The sequence below is a fragment of the Podarcis gaigeae genome (assembly GCF_964106915.1).
Source record: "Podarcis gaigeae genome assembly, chromosome: 6".
Lineage (NCBI taxonomy): Eukaryota > Metazoa > Chordata > Lepidosauria > Squamata > Lacertidae > Podarcis > Podarcis gaigeae.
Genome location: NC_139682.1, coordinates 43,856,991 through 43,881,382, shown reverse-complemented (window position 1 = coordinate 43,881,382; position 24,392 = coordinate 43,856,991). Strand labels below are relative to the sequence as shown.

The window sequence follows — 24,392 nt, the reverse complement described above, 5'->3', positions numbered from 1 at the left end:
GACATCCTATGAAGCTTTTACTAATGTGGCAGGTTCACAGGGGAGCAGGCAGCCCTTTCATATTGTGGTCCCAGACCTTTTAAAGCCTTATAGCTCAGAACCAGCACTTGAATTATGTTTGGAAATAAATTTGGAGACCATGAAGCTCTTTTGGTACTGGTGATACATCTTCCTCTGCATCTGTGTTTGAAACCAACTGCTGTTTCTGTGCATTCTTCATAGGCAGTCCCACACATAGCACTTTATAGTAATCTAACCTTGATGAAACCAGGGTATGGATAACTGTAGCCAGTGCACATTTTTTAAAAAAAGAGTTGCATCTAGCATACCAAGAAGATAGTTAAAAAGTATTTTGTGCCACACCTGACAACCTAAGATATGAACTGAGGATGAATTCTGCTGGTCTGCATCTGCAACTATGGTTCTGGCAGCCCAGGCTAGATTCGCAGTTAACTGGGTGGAGACAACATCTGCTCAATGAAGGGAGTATACATGAGCATGTCCGATCCCTTTAAAATGCCCTGTGTGGTTGTTCCTTCAGCCGACAAAGCAAATGAACTATACAAAGCTAGAGCTGCTATTCCATAATAATGCTTTTTTTGTTTTCCTTTACCCCCTCCTTTGCAGCTCTTCTCATGAGGAGACTCCTGGCTCTCACCCTCTGTATGGTCATGGAGAGTGCAAGTGGCCTGGTTGTGAAACCCTCTGTGAGGACTTGGGACAGTTTGTCAAGTAGGTGACTTCCTTATGTGCAAGGTATACTCATGCTGCTGTGTTCTTTGGCCCAACCTGTGCTTAATATTCTTCCTGTATTTTCTCACACCATAGACCAAGCTTCCTCAGCCTCGGCCCTCCACATGTTTGGAGACTACAATTCCCATCATCCCTGACCACTGGTCCTGCTAGCTAAGGATCATGGGAGTTGTAGGCCAAAAACATCTGGAGGGCCAAGGTTGAGGAAGCCTGCCATAGACCTCAAAAAGGAAAAGTCCTGCTGCAAGCACTTTAACTGTTTTTGATGATGTGCAGTGAAGCCCAAAGATCAGTCTGTTGTTTTTTGACCCTGGGGATGGTTTCCTCAGATTCTAGAGATATTTTCCCTCTAAATCAGTTATTAGTGAGCTTTGATACTTCAGAAAATATAATTTATGTCTGTAGAACAGGTACCTGGTAGCTTTTGATAGTCTAGAAGCACCACCATGCCAGCCCCCTAGAGCCATTCTAGCATCACTACTTTTAGAAAAATTGAGTACTGTACTTCCATACCAGTTTTTCCTTCTGTGAAATGGAGCTAGACCCCTCTAGGCTTCTTCTCCGAAACAGAGCTATATCACTGTCATAGACCTTCAGTAAGAACCGGGAAGTTTTTAAAGGCTTCCAGGCACTGTGGGGTATATAGGAAGAGTGGGAGAGACTCTGCTAGAGAGAAAGAGGCTGACTGGGACCTACCGTAATGACAAGGCTTTAGAGGAGAGAGGAGACAGACCACTAAAGTTTATAGCTCGCCCATGTTAGGAAGAAGAAAAGGGGGGCGGGTGGGGAGAACTAGAGAGAAACAGATGGCAGCGCGGCAGCCTGCTGACACCGCTTGTGGGCTCTGTCACTGACTGATTAACTCCGCTGTCTAAGAGCCCTCTGCTAGCGTCAGGGTCAAACAAATTGTTTTCACGCTTCGTCAGAGGTTTACTTAATTAGTTCATTTGCAATTAGATCTCTTTGTAGCCAAGATTTTTAGCAAAGACATCAGATGAAACTGACGGGTTTTCTTTTCTTGCTTGTTCGGGTTCCCCCCTCCCCCCAATGCCTTTCTTGCTACACATGCTTCCCACCCCGTCCACATACGCACATGCCGCTCCTCATTCTCGGCCCCCCTCCACCTCCCACCCCACTGCCTCCAAACAGAATGTTGTGAAGGTTGAAAATGACGTTTGGGAGGACTGGAGACGGTCAGAAGCACAGCCTGTGTGCCTGATCTGTGTGTGTATGTGTTCTGTGAAATGAACATTTTAGAAAAACTTGCCACCCCACCCCCACCCTGGCCTTCAGCTACCGAAGGATCACTGTTAACGAGCCAACAGGTGCCAACTGCAACAGACTTAAGGCAGATGGGCAGGGAACTCGCATACTCCTTCAAAGCCTAACTTAGCCTTTTTCATGTGGCCAGGAGGAGGCCAAAAGGGAGAATTGATTCCACCTGTGCTACCATATGTAACTGACTGGTCCGAAAGGAGCCTCCTAACATTAGACAGCCATATCCTGCTTCCCCTAACTGGGAAGTCTTGACACAGCTTAAAATAGTAAGGAAACATTGCATGGAATGTTGTTCAATAGCGAAACTAAGGCTCTTAGAGGAAAATGAATTTAATTCCCTGCACTACCTTTAGTTCATTGGCTGACATTAAGAAAGCTTACATTCACTCGCCTGTTAACGGTACAAGCTTTGAAATGGAATATAAAGTCCAGGCCTGTTTCGGTTTTGTTAAATTTTGTATGGCAAAAGGCTATGCTGCTTCAGCAGATGGAAGGTGGCTTGTTGAGACAAAGTTGTGAACCTACAGTGAAGAGGCTCTTGGAATTCATAAAGGAAAATGCATTTTCTGTCCTTATAATCCATCTCTCCTGAATGAAGAAAAATCTCTGGAAAATTGGTAGACTTACGAGTGTTGAGCTCTTTTTCCAACTGATTTGTAAGCGTGTCACTTTGCCTTTCTGTGGTTCAGGATCTCCACCTGACTCTTTGGTTGACTTGTCTCTTCAGACTCTAGGGCAGCCTTCCCTAACTAGATGTCCTCTATGTCTTCTAGATCTTTTAGACCGTGACTTATCTCTGACCATTATCCATGCTGGTTGGGGCGGATGGGACAGGTAGTCCAAAACATCTGTAGGGAATCAAGTTGGAGATGACTGCTGTAGGTCATGTAACTTGCTGTGTATATATGTACAGGGTGAGTCTTTTAAAAGAGGCCCCGTGGAACATGTGTACTCTGTATCCATGGGGACTCTTAAAGGACTTACCCTGTATATGTAGCACCAGTGTGGTACAGCAGACAAGGTGGTAGACTTAAATCAGAAAACCTTTGGCTCAAATCCCCACTCAGCAGTGATGCTGACTAGGGGGGAATACAGCCTTGCACTCTTCCAGTTGTTCCATCTTTGAAAACATTTCAGCTTGCCAGTTGGAACGATTCCCCATCTCCTCCCCCCCATGTGCTGTTCTGGGGGATCTCCTCCTGCCCTGAGCCATTTTCAGGGGGGAGAGGAGGAAGTCCTTGAACTGATGGGCCTGGTTAGGTACATTTCCCCCTAGGTCATGGTCTATGGGCAAGTCACTCTTTCTCAGGCTAGCCTCCCTCACAGCATTATTGTGATGATAAAATTGAATAACCTGTTGATGAACAGGATAAAAATGAGATAGATAAGATAGTAGACATGTTGCATAGCACAGCCAGTGTATTAAAGAATCTTAATAAAGGGGTAAACATTGTCAAGGGAGTTCTGGTTGTCCAGAGCTATGTTAATTTTTTCATCTTCTTCTTCTTCCTCCTCCTCCTCCTCCTCTTCTTCTTCTTCTTCTTCTTCTTCTTCTTCTTCTCCTCCTCCTCCTCCTCCTCCTCCTCTTAAAAATATGTTTTCTGTTTTTAGACACCTCAATACAGAACATGCACTTGATGACCGGAGCACAGCTCAGTGTCGAGTTCAAATGCAAGTGGTACAGCAGCTGGAAATACAGGTGAGTGTAAATGTATGCAGTGAACCTTATTCAGTCCCATCTGTATTCAAGCCAAAATCCTTGAACACAGCAAAGTCAGTAAGCTGTTTAATTTGGGATCTTGTGTGCCTAAGGGATGGATTTTGGAGTTTCTTTTTTACATTGGTTTAAGGCTTCCTTCATCTTTTTGGCTCTAAGGATTCAGGTCCTTTATCAGGATCGGCCTCATGGGCCAAATTTGACAGGTAAGCAGGGTTGCCCATCTGTTAAGCACATGATGTCATTATGACCATCGCATGATTGACATACAGGCTGTCAGATCTACCTGGCAAAATCCCCTGTGGGGCTCTCAAGTATCCCCTGCTGCTATGAAAAGCCCAGGAAAGAATGCAGTCTCCGCTCCACTCCATAGCTTCATGTTGCCTTAGTCATTGCAACCTTAGGATTAGAGGCAGGTCATGAATGTCCATAGTATTCATTTCCTGTCTTCTGTTATGCTGATAGGCATCTATTTCCACCCATCAGAGTGGTGGAGAGGGCCTCAGACATATGAGTCAAATCATAAACGGATCCAGCAGTTCCTGCTGAAATTTGCAAGAATTGTAAAAATTGGATGCACAAGGGTGTAAACAGCCTTTCTTCCATAACCTAGGACTTTATTCTGTGATTACAGAGCTGAACAACTTGCAGGAATGTCACCAAAGGAGTTCTTGACTTTATGAGACCAGGACTGGACTTAGAGGAGATATGTGGCTGCTTCTAAAAGCAGAAGCTGTGCTTCACCTGCTGCTGCTGGGAACATCCAGTAATACAAAACATCTGATGTGATGTCACTGTGCTTTGAGTTTTTTCACCGCCCCCCCCCCCCATTACAACTGATGAAGAGGAGGAGCTGGGAAACTTGAGGCATGGTGGCATCACACCACATGCTTTATATTAATGGATTCAACCAGGGGTGAGAGGAAGTGATGCACTGCTGCTGATCTGAGTGGAAGCCAAATTCCTCCTGTAACATTTAGTTTGGAGCTGAGAGAAATTGTAAACACAAGGAGGAGGCAACATTGGTAAATTAGAAGAGTATGGATTTTGCATATAGGCGATACCTATAAATGTTTGCATAGGGTGCAGGAACAGGTAAAGCAGCATGTAATCTGTGATAAATGATTATTGCATAGGATGGAATATAAATTGGGAATGGCATTTGGTTTCCCATTCCTTATTTCCAGCTCGTTTTCGGAAACAGCCAGCACTGATGCTTGCTTGATGGACTCTGAAGGGAATGGGCAGGGGGTTCTTTTTATCCATGTTGCTAGATTGTATATATGCGAAGCAGTGCAGGGATGAAAGGAGCAGCATTCTCTGGAACATGAATCTCCACAGCAGCAGGATTAGTGGCAGAGGAAGGAGTGTGCCAAGGAGCGAGGCAGCTATAACACAAAGCGCAAGTAGTCTCTGTTGGAAGCTAAACTAAGTCAGTAGTTGCAGATGGGGTGCCTCGAAGAGAATGCAGCAGACATGCAAAAAGAGGAGAGAAAAGGAAGGAGTGCAACACTCAAAGAGCAGAGTTAAAGATTGTTACACAGCCTGAGTCAAACCGTGTGATTCTACCCTGTTCCCAAGCACTCTCTAAAGCAAAAGGTTGAAAGCAATTACTAGCTCTTAAAGAAGGGAATGTGGGGGAGAGAATCCTTGAAGAGAGCAGAAAGCTCCATGCGTGAAAAGAAGAAGCTGCCACCAGAGTTCCCAATTATAAAGTTTTCACTACAAAGCTCCTGCTGTGTCGGCAGCAAGAGTGTCTACATCACGAGAGTGGATCTGTCAGCTCTAATGAGAGCCACGACAGTGCCAGAGCGTCCTTGCGTCAGAGTCTCTCAAACTTCCCGCAAACTCCACTCTGGCTGCTTCCTTTAACTCCTGCCTCACTGGCCCTCTCTCTCTCTCTCTCTCTCTCTCTCTCTCTTCTTTTTTTTTTTTTAGTTTTGGGGATGCTTTCAAAACCTGGTGGGAGAGGAGAGAAATGCCCTCTCTGGGTATGTCCTAGATTCTGCATAGGGGCCCATCAGGTCAGGAGGAACTGAGGCAAAGTTTGAGGGGAGCACTCAGAAAGGGAAGGTGACACAAAGGGAGATGGTGTCAGATCCCATTGCTTCTGCAGCACTCAAACTCTCTCCCTGTGCCACAGCGAATATTTCACCCTTCTCCGCACACTGAGAAATAAACACACACCCCAGGAGCATGCAATTAAAGCAATGTTGCACATCTGGAGAGATGGATGGGCAGGTGAGTGGGTGGGTTGAAAAAGGCATGGTGGGAGTGATAGATGGATGAGAGGAAGTAGTGTAGAGAGGGAAAAGATTAGAAACATGAGCAAGTGATGAGGTGAGGGAAAACCGTAGAAGCAAAGGATGTTGAGAGGAGGTGACTAATATGATAGAGTGCCAAAAGGAAAGATGGTAGAAGTGATCTAGCAGCTTCACATGGGGCAGGAGGATCCTAATGCCTGGGATAGGGAGAGAGGCCAGCCCATTTAATACCATGGTGGATGAAAAGGACAAGAACTGGGTAAAAACGCAGTGCATGGAATGGAGGGAGGTTTCATAATGTGAGGTTCCATTTTTCAGCAGCTTCTTCTGCCTCTGTTCACCCACATCTGATTCCTTTACATCAAGGTCACTGGCACTCCTATGTTACTGCACAGTGGATGTACCAGAGTATCAAAAAACCACCACACATCCTGATCTTGATATCCAATAGGAAAAGGCAGCTCTTTAAAGGCTTGGAAATGTGATACTCCAACCAGATTCATGGCTCTCAGGAGTATTCAGTGTTACTAGGGAATTAGGGAAGCTGGCAGCTTTTCTCTTCCAGGAGTGCTCTATGAAGGCAGCACAGCACAGCAAGAGCTAAAGGGAACAGCCCAGTGCTGTCACATTACTGCATGTAGGAAGTATTAGTCAAAAGAAGAGAATGGCATGTTCACACTGATGTTGAATGGAGCAAGCAAAACGAGGTGTGTGTGATCCCTGCTGATGTAGAGGGAACCATTCAAGGGCATGATTATTGATGGAACACTTAACTGGACCACCTTTCTAAATATGTTGGCCAAGTGAATTGACCACTAATGGGAAAAAGCTTCCTCAAAACAAATGACTTCTTGTTTGGTTTTCTTTGCAGCTAGCTAAGGAGAGTGAGCGTCTCCAGGCGATGATGGCCCACCTCCATATGAGACCTTCAGAGCCAAAGCCGTTCAGTCAGCCTGTAAGCAATGCTCAGTTTGTTCCTCACCTTTATGCTCTAACTTTCTTTTCTAAAAGGGATTGCCACCTCAAGCCTCAGGCCCATATTGTCCTGCCAGAGTCACTCAGGGCTGAAGCAACCCTGGCTGTGACAACATTTCTAGACTCACAGTAACGGGAACTATTTCCTACGAGTTCCTTTGAGCCACTAGGCTCCTAGTAGATGGCATGATGTTGTGAGGAAGCAAAGGTACACCTACGCTCCATTGAAACTCCTAAACTGATGATTACCAGTTTTCCACCCTTGCGGAATCCTCCCTTTTACTACAACCCAAACATTGTTTACTTGAGCTTAACTTTCCACAGTCACAGCCATAGAGGGTCATGTAATATCATAATGCCTGCCAGATACTGCCCATGAACCACCAGGTAGCTGTCCCTTCTTTATAATAACAATACTTTTCCCCTATCTGTTTCTCCAAGTCCTCTTTTACACTTGCATTTCTCCATGGCATTTCACAGAGGCATAACTCAAACTGTATAGGCTTAGTAATCTCCCTGAGAGAGGAACCTGTCCGCTTGGACTCTGCGAATTGTCATGCATGTTATTACTTTATTATTTATTACATTTATATACCACCCTTCATCTGAAGATCTCAGCGCGGTTCACAACATGCAAGCATACTGATGGTGCTATAGAAATACAAACAACCATAGGTACCTGTGCTGGCCCTTTCTGCAGGCAGGTAGAATCACTCGTTCTCACAACATCAAGCCAGACTGAGACAACCTCCCAGAGGCAACAGCTCACAGAGCATGCCCAGATAGCCCAAGCTGCTATTGTACACAAGGAGTGAAGCAAGGGGATTGGGATAAGACAGGCTGTGCCCAGGCCATCCTTGCATTCACATTGCACAGTTTAGAAAGCCAGCTGTGTTGAAAGACCACACTACTTGTGTCAGTCCTGCAAACTGCATAGACATAGGCTGAAAAGTGCTGCTTGGAAGTGCTGAAACAGCACACCAGATTCTGAAATCAAAGCTGATACAAACATACCCTAGTGTCCTCTACCCTGCAGGGTGTGTTGCTGGCTCCTTCCTGACCTATTTCCTTATGTGCTGCCTTATTGGCCATTCTAGGGTGTTTGAGACCCACATCTATCTCAGGAAAAGCAGCTGGTGACATCTATGCTCTCTTGAGGTTCTAGTTCACATCTGTGTGTGTGAGACCCTCTTGGAAGAACTTGCATCAATGATAAAAATATGTGTTTCCCCTCTGTGGTTTCTGAAAGTCCCTCCTGTTCATGAGAAGGGAGGTGGCCATGGTTACAGTTTTGAGGAAGGAAGAGAGAGAAAGTACATGCATATCACTGAATTACATTCCGAACCCCAAGAGCTCACTGACATCTGCAGTGCTTCAATATATGGTTGTATAAGCTGACCTGATTTTTTTTTACTCATGAAATGATTGCAATCCTCTTTCTTGGCAAGAGATGAAATTTTACATGGATCTTCAAAAGATAATGCTTATCTGTCAGTGTTAGAATATGACTATAGATAATGGTACTGATGAACTACTGGGAATTGTGCTGTATCCTGGGACAGCATTGCTCCAATTTGCTAATGAGACACTTGTGGCAATGCCACAATGTTTTTAAAATGAAATCCACAGCTACCTGATCACCTTCATGAAATGAGCAGATAATTAATTCCCCCCCCCCAAGTTAAGCTGCAGTTTAGACAATCTCATTGGAAGTGGTGTAGCATAGTAGCTAAGAGTGCACACTTTCAGCCAGGAAGCCCTTAGCTCAAATCTTTTCTAAGCCATGAGCTCACTAACAGTCCCCACCTGCGCATTCTTGCTTGCTTCTAAATAAACATTCATAGACTTGGACCATGTTTGGATTTATGCAAGCCACTATCTTGTAATTTCAGCCCCCGTCTGCAGTACAGGTGGTAAATTGTGCTAGCTGTAACTGAAAACCGTTCCTCCTAAAGTTTGGCTTCCCATTTGCTTTGAAAAAACGGCTAGAGACAAAAATTATGGATTAGTTTTTTTATTTAAAAAACTGAGCAGGGAGGAATACTTTATATTGTACTAGATGATCATCTGGTTCTTTCACGTTTCTAACAACTGGCTTTGATGTAGCTAGTAAAGAGTTTCAGGTTTCATTCACGTTTGCAGAGTATGATCTGATTTCTCATCCATATCGAGCCCTTCCATTGTAGTTGATGAGTCTCAAGTGCTTATCTGAGGTGGCTGTTTCAATCTTTGCTGCTGAATTGATTAGTAGACCCTCGGTGGTGTGCGTCTGCCTTTCACCCAACCTCTATATCTTCATTGATAGAAGTTGAGCAGCTATGTGCTATGTCCATATAGAAAACTGTTGCGTACCCAGACACCTCTCTGTCTCTTGGGTTGATTCTAATAATAGTTTGTCATCCTTTTTGAGCAGCTGAACCTGGTTTCCAGCGCCACCCTCTCCAAGAGCACTTCTGATACCTTCCCTGATGGATTACCTCATCCCCCCACCTCTGCTACTGCACCCATTACTCCATTGCGGCAGGGCCCTTCTGTCATCAGCTCATCCACTTTACACAATGTAGGGCCTATTCGCAGGAGGAACTCAGACAAGTTCTGCACGCCAATCTCCTCAGGTGAGAGCAGCTGGGGAAACTGCAGCTGCAACTTTATGTTTGGGTTGAATTGTGTGTTTCTTAGACTGAATTGTGTGCTACTTTTCTTCATAACTTTCTTTCTTCCCCCTAGAACTTGCGCAGAATCATGAGTTTTACAAAAATGCAGATGTCCGCCCCCCCTTCACATACGCCTCGCTTATCCGGCAGGTGAGAAATTCCTTATTTTGGAGAAATGTACAAGTGTGCCAGAAAGGCCTGGTACAGGCAGCAGTTGTTCACACTCACCTTGAATGTTGCTTGTGACAAGTGGCTCAGGTTGCTATTGGTACATTCTAGACATCGCCTTCTTATGCTGCCTTTGGAAATGGAATTTGAGTCAGTGGCTGGGGTGTAAATCTGGCAATTGGGAAACCTGGATTCATTGTGATCTTGAGCTATTGTGGTTTTTTTCACCCAACACTAGACATTCTAGCACTGCAGGTAAATGGATAGGCACATAATTCTCTCTGTAGTTTGTTTTGTGTAGAAGTCAAAGGCCTAGAGACTAAGACTTTAGGCTATATCTACAGCCATCACTGCTGTATCTTGTGACCTCAGTGCCTCTTTGTCCTTTACATGATCATTATTTCCTCAAGAGTTCAAAGCAGCTTAGTTCTATTACAGAGTCTCTTAGTTGGTGCTTTTCTGGTCCCCTGGGTGAAAGATACATTAGCTATAAATGGAGTGAGGATGGGGAGTTTTCAGCAACAGAAATGGCAGTGATGGCTTCAACTTGAAACAATAAGATTTTGCCACCCCACTGTTTTCAGGGATTTTATAAACTTGCTCAACAAGGTATTTTTGAAGTCATTACTACAGAATCACCTTGTGGTTAATAACTCAGATCTCCATTTTAAATGAGATGGTTGGGATTTTTTTTGACCAATACCATTTCCTGAATATTAGCCTTTGTGAGGAGAAAAATAGAATCTGCATGTATCAGTGCTATTTCATGGGTGTTTGGCTGCCACACTTGATATTTGAATTATTTGCACCCTGCCTCATGCATGTAGGAGCAATGTTCACGGTGGGCTTTACAGTGTTTCTGGCTTCCAGGGTATAACATAACTACTAATGTTTCCTGTTGTGTCAGAGTATTAGCAGTAGAGTTTGTCAGGATCAGCCTTAGTGGTCCATAACAACGGAAAGCTCTTTTCAGCCTTAGCTTTCAGGCACAGCAGGTGGGACTTTACTGTGTCAGTTTCTTGGATGAACTGCAACCTTCTGTTTCCAGAGCTGCCAACAACATATCTTTGACAAAGAATAAATTCCCTGGGGAGGATGGCTTCTATTGCTCCCTAGTGGTGCTGTATTGTGTGGGCATTCCCCGCCTTCCAGTTAATTGAAGTAGGCTCTGTAAGTTAGCGTGCAGGCTACGATATTGTTCTGTGGATCTCACCTACACCCTTATTCTCCTTTGGCTAAAAATATGCCTTCATTGTCCATGTAAAAATATACTTTAGAAGAGATGCTAAGATCTGCTTGCTGGCACTGGTCTTTTAAAGCCCTGGCTCCTGGAATGCATTCCTTTTGATTCAGCTCTTTGAGGTTAACCTCCCTGGAGTAGCTGAGATCTAGGAAACTCTTCCAAGAGCAAGCAGTAGTTGGTGTTTTCAGACACAATATCACTTCCATTAGCCAGGCCAAAGTGTGGGAATGAGAGCCTTTATGCTTACCTTACCTCCCTCCCTCCTACAGCATCACACACCCTTCTGCATGCAGTGTTTTGTTTAAGAACGCTGGATCAGACCAAATGGCTGGGATCAGACAGGTGCTCCTGGAATACTCACAAAATGGGACATGATAGAGCATTATCTGCTGTTTTTTGCTTTCACCATCTAGTAATCAGAAGTTCACTACCTCTACATTTGAGTTTTGCTTTTTAATATTCAACACACATAGTATTTGGCATGCTCAGGTTATATTATTCTTTTTGTAATAAATAATTTTTTAGGCTTTGTACATACTTATTCCTTAACTTCCAAGTTTTTGGCTGTACCATGGCGAATACCCATTGGTATCCCACCCGTGAATTTGTCTGATCTTTGGAAAGTTCATTTTAAGGGTTTTTTTAAGCCCTTAAACTGGTTAAGGTGTTGCCTTGTAATCTACCACTTATGAACTTCATTGGATCATGTCAAGATCTAGTCTATGTACCTCCATTATGCTCTCTTTTTTTATTCACTAATGGTTACCAAGTATGGCACACCCGCCCTTCATGTGGATGCAAATGGTGCCTGAATTATTCTCTGAGTAAAGTTAGCAAACAGCAGGCCCAACCAGTTATCTGCTTTCAGTTCAGATAAGAATGAAAAGGGGCTGGAGTGGACCAGTTTCAGGCAGAAATTGTTGATCTTGCTCTACAAAACTGGGATCAGGATTCCAATGTTCAAGTCTAGTTCGGTAAGGAATGTTTTGAGTGCATTCTAGCTAATTTGCCCAAATTTGATCTGGTGCAATTCCTGGTTTGCAGCAATGGTTACTGTACTTCACTCACTCACTAAATTAATTCAACTTTTATGCATTTTGAAAGCGATACTTTAGCACTGATTTTACTTTCCATCCATTGTAACCTGGAGCACTTCTTTCCAATTAACTGTGAGATGGGTAGAGTAGTCGAAATCAATGGTTTGTCTGGGCTAGTACTTACTAGAGCTTCTAATCAGTCAGGTGTACTACATGTGAAATAGGGTGTCACTGCATTTGCATAAGGGTATGTCCTGCTAAATGAAAATATCTCAAGACTATTTTAACATATTCTTTAGGCAGTAATACTGATCTGCAGAGATATGTCATATCTAAAAATGACCAAGCTTTATGCAGCTGGTCATTCACCTAAGTAGAAAAAGAAACAATTTTCATAGAATCTTGCATATCAGGTCCCAGAATCTGTTTCAGAAATCTCTTTAAGGCCTTAGAGCCAGTTATTACCCTGACTATGCTTCTCTGCACCTGAAGACTTGACTTAAGTAGATCTTTGAGCATGCACAGCAGGGGTGGGGAACCATTTTCAGCTTGAGAGCTGAATTTCCTTCTGGGCAACTTTCAAGGTCTGTGATGGCCAGTGGTTGGAAGGGCCTGAGGCAACAGTGGGCAAAGCAGTGAATGTGAATTTTACATTTGAACAACAGGCTAGTTTCTACACTTCTCTATCTCCAGCCAGATAATAATAATAATAATAATAATAATAATAATAATATCTAAAAACATAATAAAAACATGCATTTAAAAGCTCCTGATACAGGACTGCCTTCAGATGTCTTCTAGACAAGCAAAATATTATCAGAGTTCAAAGACACATTCCCACCAGGCAAAAATACTCAAGGTGGATGTGAAGCAAGGCTAGTGAGAACTGTGGCCGGCGGAGGGGTCTGGCTTGGGAGAGTCACAAGGGCACCCTTTACATCCAGGCCTGAGGTTTTCTGTTCCTCTGCTGCTAAGCTTGCTTCAGTGCATTTAGCCTAAGAGGTAGAGCATTTGAATTATGAGAGTAATGCTTCTGCACCTCCTTTTTATATTTGAGGACTAGCTATTCAGTCCATAATATATTTCATTCCTGGCTTTTGGGGGAGGGTCTATAATCTTGGGTAGGTAATTATTTTGCAACATATCTGGCTTCTGCCGTATCTTTACTAAAGGCTATGTTTGGGCTGATTCACACATTCATACATATCACTCTCAAAGCCTTATGACTCAGTTACTTGAGTCTCAATTAATGAACTGTCTTCACTAAAAATGCATTGTTTCGGAGTAACCTTGTACAGCTATATAGCTATTTTTAGTGTTGGATCTGTGGTGGCTGTTTCATGCATGTTGGTCCCCATTTGATGTTGTAATCCTCAAGTGAGAATCATGGATGTCCTAAATTCAGATCTTTGAAATGTGTAGTTGAAAAGCAGAGCAGCATCTTCTCATATGTCCTCATAATGGTTTGCCTAGGGCTGGTGGTAAGAACTTATGGAACTGATGTCTGTGAGTAACTTTTTCTCACCTTTCAATGCAGGCTATCCTTGAGACACCCGACAGGCAGCTAACATTGAATGAAATCTACAATTGGTTCACACGGATGTTTGCCTACTTCAGGAGAAACACAGCTACCTGGAAGGTAAAGCTTAGACTGGGATTTTAATGCAGCTTTAGTGCCAACACACTTCTTAATATGGAACTGGGTCTCAACTTGGAGGACCTGCTAAATAATTTCATGTCCCAAATGTTTTTGGTGGAAGAGGTTCTTAAATAAGTGGGAGCAGGGAGCTCTTATTAAGCAACTACATGTGTCCATGTTTGATCTGTATCCTGGCTACATCCTGGTTATGGACATGACACTGGGAAACATGAAGAAGTTAATGAATTAAGGCATTTACTGTGTCAACATTCTGCTAAAGATTCTGTTCTGGAGTGGTACAACAAGGCCACTTCAGAATAGATATTCTGCATGTTCATACTTCTTTTTAGAATTCAAGAGAAAGGATTATTCATTAGTTTATGACACCAGGCTGCAGACTCATGTTTCAGTTTTCCACTCCACTTAGCATTATACAGAACGTTTGGTGCTTGGATACTATGGTAAAGGCAGCATCTACAAAGAAATATACACTGCCTTTTGTAATACACTCTATGTACCTAAGGATGGATTCAGACGAAAGAGGTGGCTAAAACAAAGTGTGAGTGGCTTGCACGTTCTACTTTCCCTCCTTTTGACTTATTTCTCCTATGCAGTGGTACCTCGGGTTAAATACTTAATTCGTTCCGGAGATCCGTACTTAACCTGAAACTGTTCTTAACCTGAAGCACCACTTTAGCTAATGGGGCCTCCTGCTGCTGCTGTGCCGCTGGAGCACGATTTCTGTTCTCATCCTGAAGCAAAGTTCTTAACCTGAAGCACTATTTCTGGGTTAACGGAGTCTGTAACCTGAAGCGTATGTAACCCAAGGTACCACTGTACCTGTAGTGAGATGTATAAGTTCCCCATATCTTTGGGAACTTCCCACTGGCAAGGTGGGCAGGTCACTTCCTTGGATATGACTTGAAGGGCGGGGGGAAGTAGCTGAATGAGGCATTCTTATCTCCTTCACACACACCCATCCTTTTTTGTGCTGCTTTCAGTAATTGTGATGTGACTGTGAGACTGTCAGGGAAAGGAGCTGGGACCAATGGATGCAAACCTTCTGAAAGCAGGGAGTACTAGTAGCGAGGAATATCTAACGTCCCTTCATCTCCATTGCTTTCTTCCTAGGCCCTGCGGTTGTAGCTCGCTCTGGTGAGAGAGCTGTGGGTACTCGGCACAATTGACAAATTGAGAATTTAGCTTAAAATGTGTCAAACTGCCTGGGTGGTAAAACAAGCCAGGGAACTATATTCCTTCTCTTAGAAGAATCTGTTTCAGCCCTCTGAGGTGGAGGCAGTGATGTGTGGGTGGGTGACAACAGCATGTGACCAATCTGTTCCGTTATAAGGCTGCAGAAATAGGTCTGTGCTGGCATGCACGTGGCTTGTCTACAGGAAAAGCAGAAGGGGAGTTAGAGATTCTAGAAATAGAAAATAAGGTTAATGATAACCCGGGGGCTGGTATCTCACTGCATGTGGCAAATAGATGATGCCTTAGCCAAGCTAGCGACGATTCAGGCTGGCTTTTCAGAGCATTGGGATGCAGATGGTCTCCTGATAGGGAAGATTGTGTGTGAGCTGCTAATACTCAACTTTCAACCTTGGGGAAGAAGAACATGAGGAGGCAACTTAATCTTTGTAACAGAAAACAATCTTGCACATGAAAAGGGGCTAACAGAAGTGCCACCCAGTCTCCTGTCTGGTTCAGATTCCCTATAGGATGTTAGCTGTCAGTTGGTGTTTCTGTTTTCCCATCTGTAAAATGGCACAACAAGAAGGGGCCGGTTTCCTCTGTTACATTCACATATATGTAATCATGCAGTAGGCCCATGATCCTAACTGAGGTCTTGATTACTGCTATAATAATCTTGATTTGTCTGTCTCGGTCTCTCTCCTTTTCACCATAATGTATAACTCTCTAGGCAGTTGTCAGTCCATCACTGTAAAGGCATTGTGTGGGAAACAATGGGGAAGGATCATAGCTTAGTGGTAGAGCACATGTTTTGCATAGAGAAAGTCTCAGATTCAATATTTTTGAGGTAGGGATGAGAGAGCCTTTCAGAAACCTTTCAGAGAGCCTTTCAGAAACCACTGCCAGCTAGTGAAGTCCATACTGATCAAGCTAGACCAATAGCCTCACTTGTATAAAGGAGCTACTTCTTTGAATATTTCTAAACCAGAGAATGAGCATACCTCCCCTACTGTGTACTGGAGGCACAGGCTCTGTATATGCAGGTGCCGATGCTTACTCTTGGAATCAAGGCCAAGTCCCTTTGCTTGTATTTTTTTCCTGAAGAATTCAATTTTAGCAAAAGCGTACATCCTTAAAATGTGTCTGTGCCTGTGTGTGCTTTCATCATGTGAAGGTGGTCCTGACGTTTGTCCTGATTCAAAGCTTGGCCTGTTACTGTCCACTCTCTCTGAATACACTGATCCATTCCTTGCTCATGTGTTCAGTGAGATCTTGAAAGCAGAAGAAGTAATTCCAGAAGAGATACAAAAGTGAGGGAGGGTGAGAGAAAGGATAGAAGGACTATCTCCAGAGTAGAGCGGTGTGTGTTGTGTTCCTGCAGCTGGGCATCTCTGCCTTTCAGCTGGAGGCCTGATAAGATTCTGTCTTCCAGACATGACATAATTCTGCCAGTGTCACATGCAAGCCCTGATACAATCACTCCCTCAGACGGGAAGCCAGAGTCATTGTGTAACCGTCAAACTCTTGATAACAGCCAAGCAGAGCTTGCTGCCCATTAAGCAAACACAAGTCTGAGACTAGCAAGTTATTTTCTGTGAGTGAAAAGGGGGTTATGGCACCAACCATGTAGGAAGTGAGTGAACTTATTTGGATCAATTCATAGAGAAATGCTGAAAGTACTAAGTCACCTATTAACATCCTTGGGGAAGGGTAGCTGTATGTGGCAGTGCATGTGCTTTTCAGTGAAGAAGTCCCAAGTTTATGGAATCTTCAGTGAAGAGATACCAGGGAGCAGGGCAAGAAAATGCCTCTTCCTCCATTTCTGTTGTGTTCCCTCCCAAGGGAGACTATGCCAGGCTAAAGTATGATGGCTTTGTCCATTGTTGCCTGTGACTGTTCCTGACTACATAGCAGCCTATACCCTAGCTTCTGGGGAACAAACTCAGAGAAAAATTATTTATCTGCTTGCTTACTTACTATATTTATGTAGCCGCCCCATAACAGGCATTTTCTAGGTGGCTCATAAAGGGGGGGGGATACAATATTCAAGTACAACATAAAACAAATTAAATTATTTTCAAAAATTGAAACCGTTAAAAACAATTTTAAACCTCAAATTTAAAACTGAGAGACCAAAACAATGAAGTTTTAAAGACCTGGAAAGATATTCAGCTGGCACCGAAAAGCCCATAAAGATGGCATCGGGTGCACCTGTCCAGGATGGCTATTCCATAACTGGGGTGCTGGTACTGAAAAGACCCTGTCCTAAATACTTGAAAGCAATGCTTTTTTTGTCATCCTTCATCTGCTTAATTTGCGAGGCCTTGGCATGTCTGCAAAACTGGCAAACAGGCTGGTTTCAGGAAACAAATCTTAAAGCCTCAGGCAAAGGGGAAAGAAGTCAAAACTCTTTTTTGTTGCTGCCTCTTCTTTTCTCGTACTGCCTGAACAAGGAAGAAGAAACAGAAGGAAGGTCCTTTGTGCAGCTTGTTGGCTACCTTTCCCTATATATATATATATATATGCAGGTTTTGGTGTCCTCGGGTGTCTTCCCGTGTAAAAGACACCCGAGGACACCAAAACCTGCATTCCTGTACCCGTGAAAATCTACGAAAGCAAATATATATATATATATATACACACACACACAAACATACATGTACAAATGTGACACACACCCCAACAAGCATATAAACAAATGATACCAAGATCTGGGCTTGAATCTAAGGACAAAACTACTAGGAAGAGACTGAGTGCCTACTTAAGTATGATAAACATGATAGGTGCTTAGTGCTTGGCACATTTACGTAGATGTTGTTTTTTGCTTTTCTTTGGTGTGCTTTTAAATGCATCTAATCCCTGAAAGAAACAAAGCAGCTGTGGTGCCCATGGCTGATGTCCCACATTATGGCGAGAAATTGTGCAGTTGCTCTGGAAGTTGGCATATCATCACAGAGGAAAGATGTCAAACTTGCACACAATCTGGTACCTTATTTGTTCTCGTCCATTTTCCTCCATTTTGTGAGTTTGTGCTAAAATATTGAATTAGATGCATGTGGAGTTCCTATGGTTTCGGTGGTCCAGTTCTCCTCAATGTATTGCCATTCCAGTTCTTCTTGCTTAGTTAGGTAGCCCTTGTGGGTGGATGGTTTCCCATGGATGCACAACTCAAAGCACACTAAGAACCACTGTTACATTTTAGCAGTGCAAGAGGATTGCATTGGACGTCCAGTGTAGCAAAAACTTGTTATTGTAATCCTAACCTATTGGTATTCTCTTTAAGATGTTCATATATTCCACCCTCATGCACTGATGTGGGGAGCTCGGCTGTGACCAGCAGCCACATGTTTGGCCATTATGTAAAGTGGTCCTATAAACATAAAGCATCTGCATGCATGAGGGACGATCCTGATTGACCCAGGATCTCAGCGTAAGTGGAGGCACTCTGTGCGCACAGGCTGATGCATGCATAGGACTACTTTACGCATGGGTAAAACATGTGGTGTGAGCCAGCAGCAGGGCCACCAGCCCAATCGTGCTCCCTGTGAATGTGCAAAGGGTGAGTTATATGAGCCCTGCTTTTGTTAACCCACTTTTTCTCTATATAGACTATAGTGCACACATTCGCCTCTTTGCATCGTTGTCACTGATAGCCCTGCCTGTTTTCCGTTCCCCTCTCTGTGGTGGTCTGCAGCCCTTTCTGTCATTACTGTCCTCTCTTTTACTTAACCCAGAGTTTTCTCTGTTCCCCATCTCAGTTAGCCATTTTTCCTCTCCACACCCCACAGCATATGCTTGCTTGCTCACTCTCTCTTTTCACTCTCTCTTTTCACTCTCTCTTTTCACTGCACAGCAGCAGGTGTCCCTGTTCCCTCCAAGGGTTATGCCCCTTTTTGTTTCTCTCTCCTTTCCACAGGTCTCCTGACACACGGATCTGTTACTTCCCTTTCTCTGTTTCCACTGCTATTGGTCTCACTTCACCACTATCTCTAGTACCCTCTTTTTGCACCCTTTCTAGCACAATCCTATAGATGTCTACTCAGAAGTAAATCCCACAGAGTTCAATAGGGCTTACTCCTAGGCAAGGGAGTGTAGGATTGCAGACTGTCCCTTTATACGCTCTGTTTCTGCCCCCACCCTTATCTCTTCTTCTGCCTTGCTAAACTCAGCAAGAATACCTAAGGCACTCATTTTCTCAGCGGTTCACACATTAAGTGCCTTTCCATATATTATTTGGCAGCAAACCTGGGTTAGCAACTAGGTGTTTGTGATAGGGAGTTGGAGCCAATACTAGCTCTCTGCTGTGTTTAGTGATATGATACATGCATTTACAAACAAGTATTTGGCTCATTTGCTCATTACATTTTTAGAGGTATGCTTTTCAACATGTAAATCTGCCTTGAGGGGGTCTTATAGGCAGGAAACCATTGAACATGGTGATCTGGTTGCAACAGGCTGGTAAAGCTTTGCGGTCGACTTGGCTGTAGAGTTTGATTCTAGGGAAATGAAAAGCTATGTAGAATATAATGCAGGTATCTTCCTGGACTTCTCTGCTGGAGGGCCAAAAACAGGCAGGGTGGGTGCTGCAGTTGGCTGACAGCCCTGCTTAGGTTGTGCAGCTCTATCTAGCAACAGAAGGAATAGAATATCCTAGCTCACTATCTATAAAAGCCCTGTATTTTGTTTGTCATTCATGTCTGGAGCTTCTCTCCCTCCTTTATTTAGTTGCCACTCAGCTGAGGGAAAAGGTCCCTTCATTTCTGGTTAACATAAGCTGTGCCTGCGCTGATGTAACAAATCACTGTAAGCTCTGATTCTAGGGGTTTGCTCGCCACATCATCCGTAGATGGAGACAGATAGTTAACCTATTCAAGTGCAAAATGAGAGACTTGAAAGAATATTCACTCCAGCTTCTTCAAGAATTATATAATCTTAGTCACTAGAGTCTGGAAAACAATTATTAGCTGACACCTAGTCAATTCACCTGCCAGAGGACGAATTTTTCCTACTATGTAATTATTTACAATACAACAAATTTCAGCTATAATAGCTTATGCTATGCTGTAATCGCATTCTCAAAACACCAGATAGGAAAGTGCTTGAGGGAATACAACCGCTGTGAAATTTTCAAGCAGCATGTGATGTCTTTAACTATTATGCCAACAGCACACAGCCTTGTGCTTTTATGTTTTCTTACAGTTTTAGAGTGCAGGTATACGAGAGTACTTGCTTGCAACTGTACTCTAAGGTCGGTAGGCAGATATATTTGTATACTGCTATATCCAAAGCTATCCCTCTTTTGGACTTCTGTCCTGTCCTTTTCCCTAGTGGTCAAGTTATGGCCGCTTTAAACACACACACACACACACACACACACACGAAAGTAAATATATTTTGCATAAGATAAATAAAAATGTGTTGGTAACAAAATGAAATATCAGCTCATTCTTCACAGTTATCATGCTACCTGCCTCTTGCATTTCATCACAGGAGTCCCAGGGACACTTGTAAAATGGATGTTGATTGCACCAGAGATGGAGTACTTCTAGAATTTTCCTGTCCAGAGGACATAAAGTCTTCTGTTTCATAGTTGTGTGGTGTCATTTAAATAATTATATGCAAAGTCTTCCTTAATATAGTCGTGGACTATGTGAACTTCAAAATGTCTTCTAGGGTGAGTGGACATGGGGCAGAAGACCAAAAGTGAGCAGGGAACCCACAAAATCTTCAGTACTGTTGAATATGTCCCCAAAAGCCTTAGGGGGAGAATATCCCCCTTCGTGCATTCACCATGGAGAGGAGGTTCCACATGAACAAGAGGCAGTGGAGCTACATTGCATTAGGCATGGGTGTCTGCAGTGCAGAAAGCCATATTTGTAGATCTCTATGCATTCTGTGGAACCCTGACCCATGTCAGAACACAAAGATGCCTACAAGTTTACAGGTCTATATAAGTAGATTTCCCTTTTGCAGACATGCACATCAAACATTTGGCTGTGGAAAGGAATTTCTGTGACAGCACTACTGCCCCTGATCACGTATGAAGGGGGCTTATGTTAGGCAAACAATACGAAATTGCTCAGAAATGGAATATTCAGAGACATCCTTACATGTGGACACATTTGTCTCTTAAGTCACTTACCATAAATTATCTCTTCAGCAAACAGATGAGCTCTCCTCCTTCTCCTCTCCACTACCATCGAGAGAAAATGTTAGCCCTCCAGCTCACAGATAGTCTTTCAAGGCTAAAACCAATATAGCACCCTACCAGGAGCACTAGTTTTCTCCAACTAACATTTTTAGGGGAAAATGTGGCTGGGTTGTAAAATATTTCTGGGTTTGAACATGGAAATTTCTGGTTTTTTAAAAAAATTATGGCAGCTGGTTCCCCATAGTAGTATTAGTGCACACAATATCCCCCACTTGACCTGCCTATCTTGCCTGCCTGGACTACCCCTGGTTTGAGGTAAATTTTTCAAGATCACTATCATCCTTATTCTACATAAGGTTCTCTTGGTTTTAAGCAATATGCCATGCTGATTGTCAAAGTAGATAAGGAGCAGTATTTATCCAGGATCACTATACAATGAATACAGTAGGGTGTTTAACACTAGGAAAACCTGGGTTATGTGGAGAAAAATAAGTAAATGGAAGAGGAGGTAATTTAAAAGGTGGTGGTCCACCCCCCAAGAGTAACTTAGTATGGTCTTGAAAGAAATCTACTCTGACTGTTTTGTCCTTTAGTACCCCGTCATCTTAAGTTATATGGCCAAAAGGCTGATTCCCTCTAAGAACGGTAAAGGTTGAAAACACATACAGACATAGGAAGCACACACCAATATATCCATGTGCATGCTTAATGTTCCTCTCTCACATAAACATTTAAAATGATGTATATTTTAAATTATATTTTATTGTAAACCACTTGGAGGTTATTTACAGCTCAGCAGTATACAAATTTTGTTAAATAAATAAATGAACAACTCCTTTCCGCACAAACATATTTCTACAGAGAACCAGGCAGGTTCCCCAAACGTTAGCTTAGTTGCAGACCAGGCCTACAGAATTTAAGGCCCATTAACAATTGTGGCACTTCCATGGCTAAGGACCACTGGGACATTTAATTTCCTTTTGCTGTGTTTCAATATACGTATATCCTGGTTTTCAGGATAGTGAAGCAGCTAACAACCTCATTTAAAAACAATAAACCATAATAAATGAAAATTTGAAATCAGTTTTAGAAAGACCTATCACCAGTCAATGGCAGATAATTCAAAATGCTGAGGCTCCCAGGTGTTGAAGGCCTATGGAAACAAGTAGGTCTTTACTTCCTATATAAAAACAAATGAAGGAGACGCCGTATGGCTTTTGCAAAGGAGAGTATTCTGTAATCTATGCAGTGCCACAAAAAAGAATGTCAAACATCCATTCTTTGTAGCCCATTTCTACCTTATTGTGTGTGAGTACAAATCTCTCTCAACCTCATAGACTCATTAACAGGTGGAGTGAGGTTGATAGACTGGTCCTTCTCTTTCCCTGGATTCAGAGGTAGTCAGTGGAACTGGTACCATTTGTGACAGCATGATTCATTCAGCTGGCCATGCGATATAGCCTTTTTGCGTCAGAAACTCCTTCATTGCGTAAATTGCTAAGAAAAAGAAAGGTTAGGGCCGGAGTCAACTAAGCTGGAGCATTAGTGGAAGCCAGCACAAGGACCTCTGGCAGCACAGTGGAGCTTCCCCGCCCCCCCCCATGTGCCTCCTGCATCTCCCCCAGATCTGCTCTGGATGTTCAGGTGAACCCCTGAACGGTTCAGGGAGGGAAGGTGGGAAATCATTCCATCTGGCAAGCAGAAATGCTTGTTCTGACGCAACAATAATATTAGCACAACATTGCATTCCACCCTTTGTGTCCTCTTGCCATGGGCTTCAGTAGGGAAGAGTGGAGATACGGTATTTTTCGCCCTATTGGACGCACTTTTTCCTCTCCAAAAATGAAGGGGAAATGTGGGTGCGTCCTATGGGGCGAATACAGGCTTTCGCTGAAGCCTGGAGAGCGAGAGCCTCTCGCTCGCCAGGCTTCAGGAAGCTCTGCGCAACCCTCTGGAGCCGCGCCGGGCTCCAGAGGGTTGCACAGAGCTGCCTGCGCTCTATAGGGCGGTGTGTCCTATGGGGTGAAAAATACGGTAATTAAGAAGGTCAGAAATAGAGTAGGAAAAGACTCAAAGAAGAAAAGGGGGTAATAGAGATGAGGATGCAGAGAGACAGGGAAATGAGGGAGAAGCTGGTACAGATTGCGGGGAAGAGAGTTCTATTGCATAGCAGATATGATGGTTGAGAGCAAGCCGAAAGGAGGAGATGAGGATGCTGTGACAAATAGGATGTGCTGGGTGGAAGTACGATAAGTGCGAGCAGCTATAGAAGGACCTGAGGTAGTTCAGATGGAGTGCAGTATGGAATACAGAGCAGGGGGCATGGGAGTTAACAGGGAAGTGGTTAAAAAGAGAAGCCGGAGTATAACAATTGGCAGAAATGCTTGCCCGTTGTTGATGGGGTAAAGCAGTCCTAAAAGAGTGTCCCTTGATAATTTAGAGTTTTACACCCTTGTTGTAAAGAAATGCCATAACAGCAATAGCTCCTCTTCCTTTCCAGGGCTGCAAGTGGGTTGTTCCATTTTCATTCCCTTACCAAAGGTGTAGGAGGGAGGAGCCCAGTGGAGGCAGTGCACATGGACACCATGCTCCCCTCCTTCATTGAGAGTGGATGTCCTTACTTGTCCCATTTCCTCTCTGCCAGGTATTTTCTGGGTTGCAAGACAGAAATAAATCTGTTTATATACTGCTAGAATGGGACGCGGGTGGCGCTGTGGGTTAAACCACAGAGCCTAGGACTTGCCGATCAGAAGATCGGCGGTTCAAATCCCCGAGACGGGGTGAGCTCCCGTTGTTTGGTCTCTGCTCCTGCCCACCTAGCAGTTCAAAAGCACGCCAATGTGCAGTAGATAAATAGGTACCGCTCTGGCGGGAAGGTAAACTGCGTTTCCGTGCACTGCTCTGGTTTGCCAGAAACGACTTAGTCATGCTGGCCACATGACCCGGAAGCTCCCTCAGCCAATAAAGCGAGATGAGCGCCGCAACCCCAGAGTTGGCCATGACTGGACCTAATGGTCAGGGGTCCCTTTACCTTATACTGCAAGAAAGAAAACAGTTCACTAAATTTCAGCAAAAATGTTAAGCATGTGCACTGTTCTCCTTTTGCAAATGATGTGACTTAAACTGCTTAACTTTGGCTGGGGTGTGGGTGTGTGCATGCGCGCTAGATAGGAATAAAACTGGATTGTATTTTTTTAAAAGCTGCAGCTCTTTTCTCACTTGTTATTTATAGCACAAACTATTTTGTTTCTTCACCTTTTGATCTCTCTTGTTCACTGTGTACTATTAACACCCTTAATTCTTATGAAACATTAGTCAT

General features: G+C 43.6%; 1 protein-coding gene across 11 annotated transcripts in view; it reads left to right on the top strand.

Moving 5' to 3' along the window:
* Positions 1–24,392, top strand: part of FOXP4 (forkhead box P4) — a 155,271-nt gene that overhangs the window by 109,925 nt on the left and 20,954 nt on the right. For all 11 annotated transcript variants that reach the window (XM_083744983.1, XM_083744978.1, XM_083744982.1 and 8 more), the window contains 6 exons: positions 628–732; positions 3,643–3,730; positions 6,884–6,967; positions 9,401–9,602; positions 9,715–9,791; positions 13,627–13,728. In XM_083744983.1, the coding sequence (XP_083601109.1) occupies positions 628–732; positions 3,643–3,730; positions 6,884–6,967; positions 9,401–9,602; positions 9,715–9,791; positions 13,627–13,728 (658 nt within the window). The remainder of the gene's footprint in view (positions 1–627; positions 733–3,642; positions 3,731–6,883; positions 6,968–9,400; positions 9,603–9,714; positions 9,792–13,626; positions 13,729–24,392) is intronic.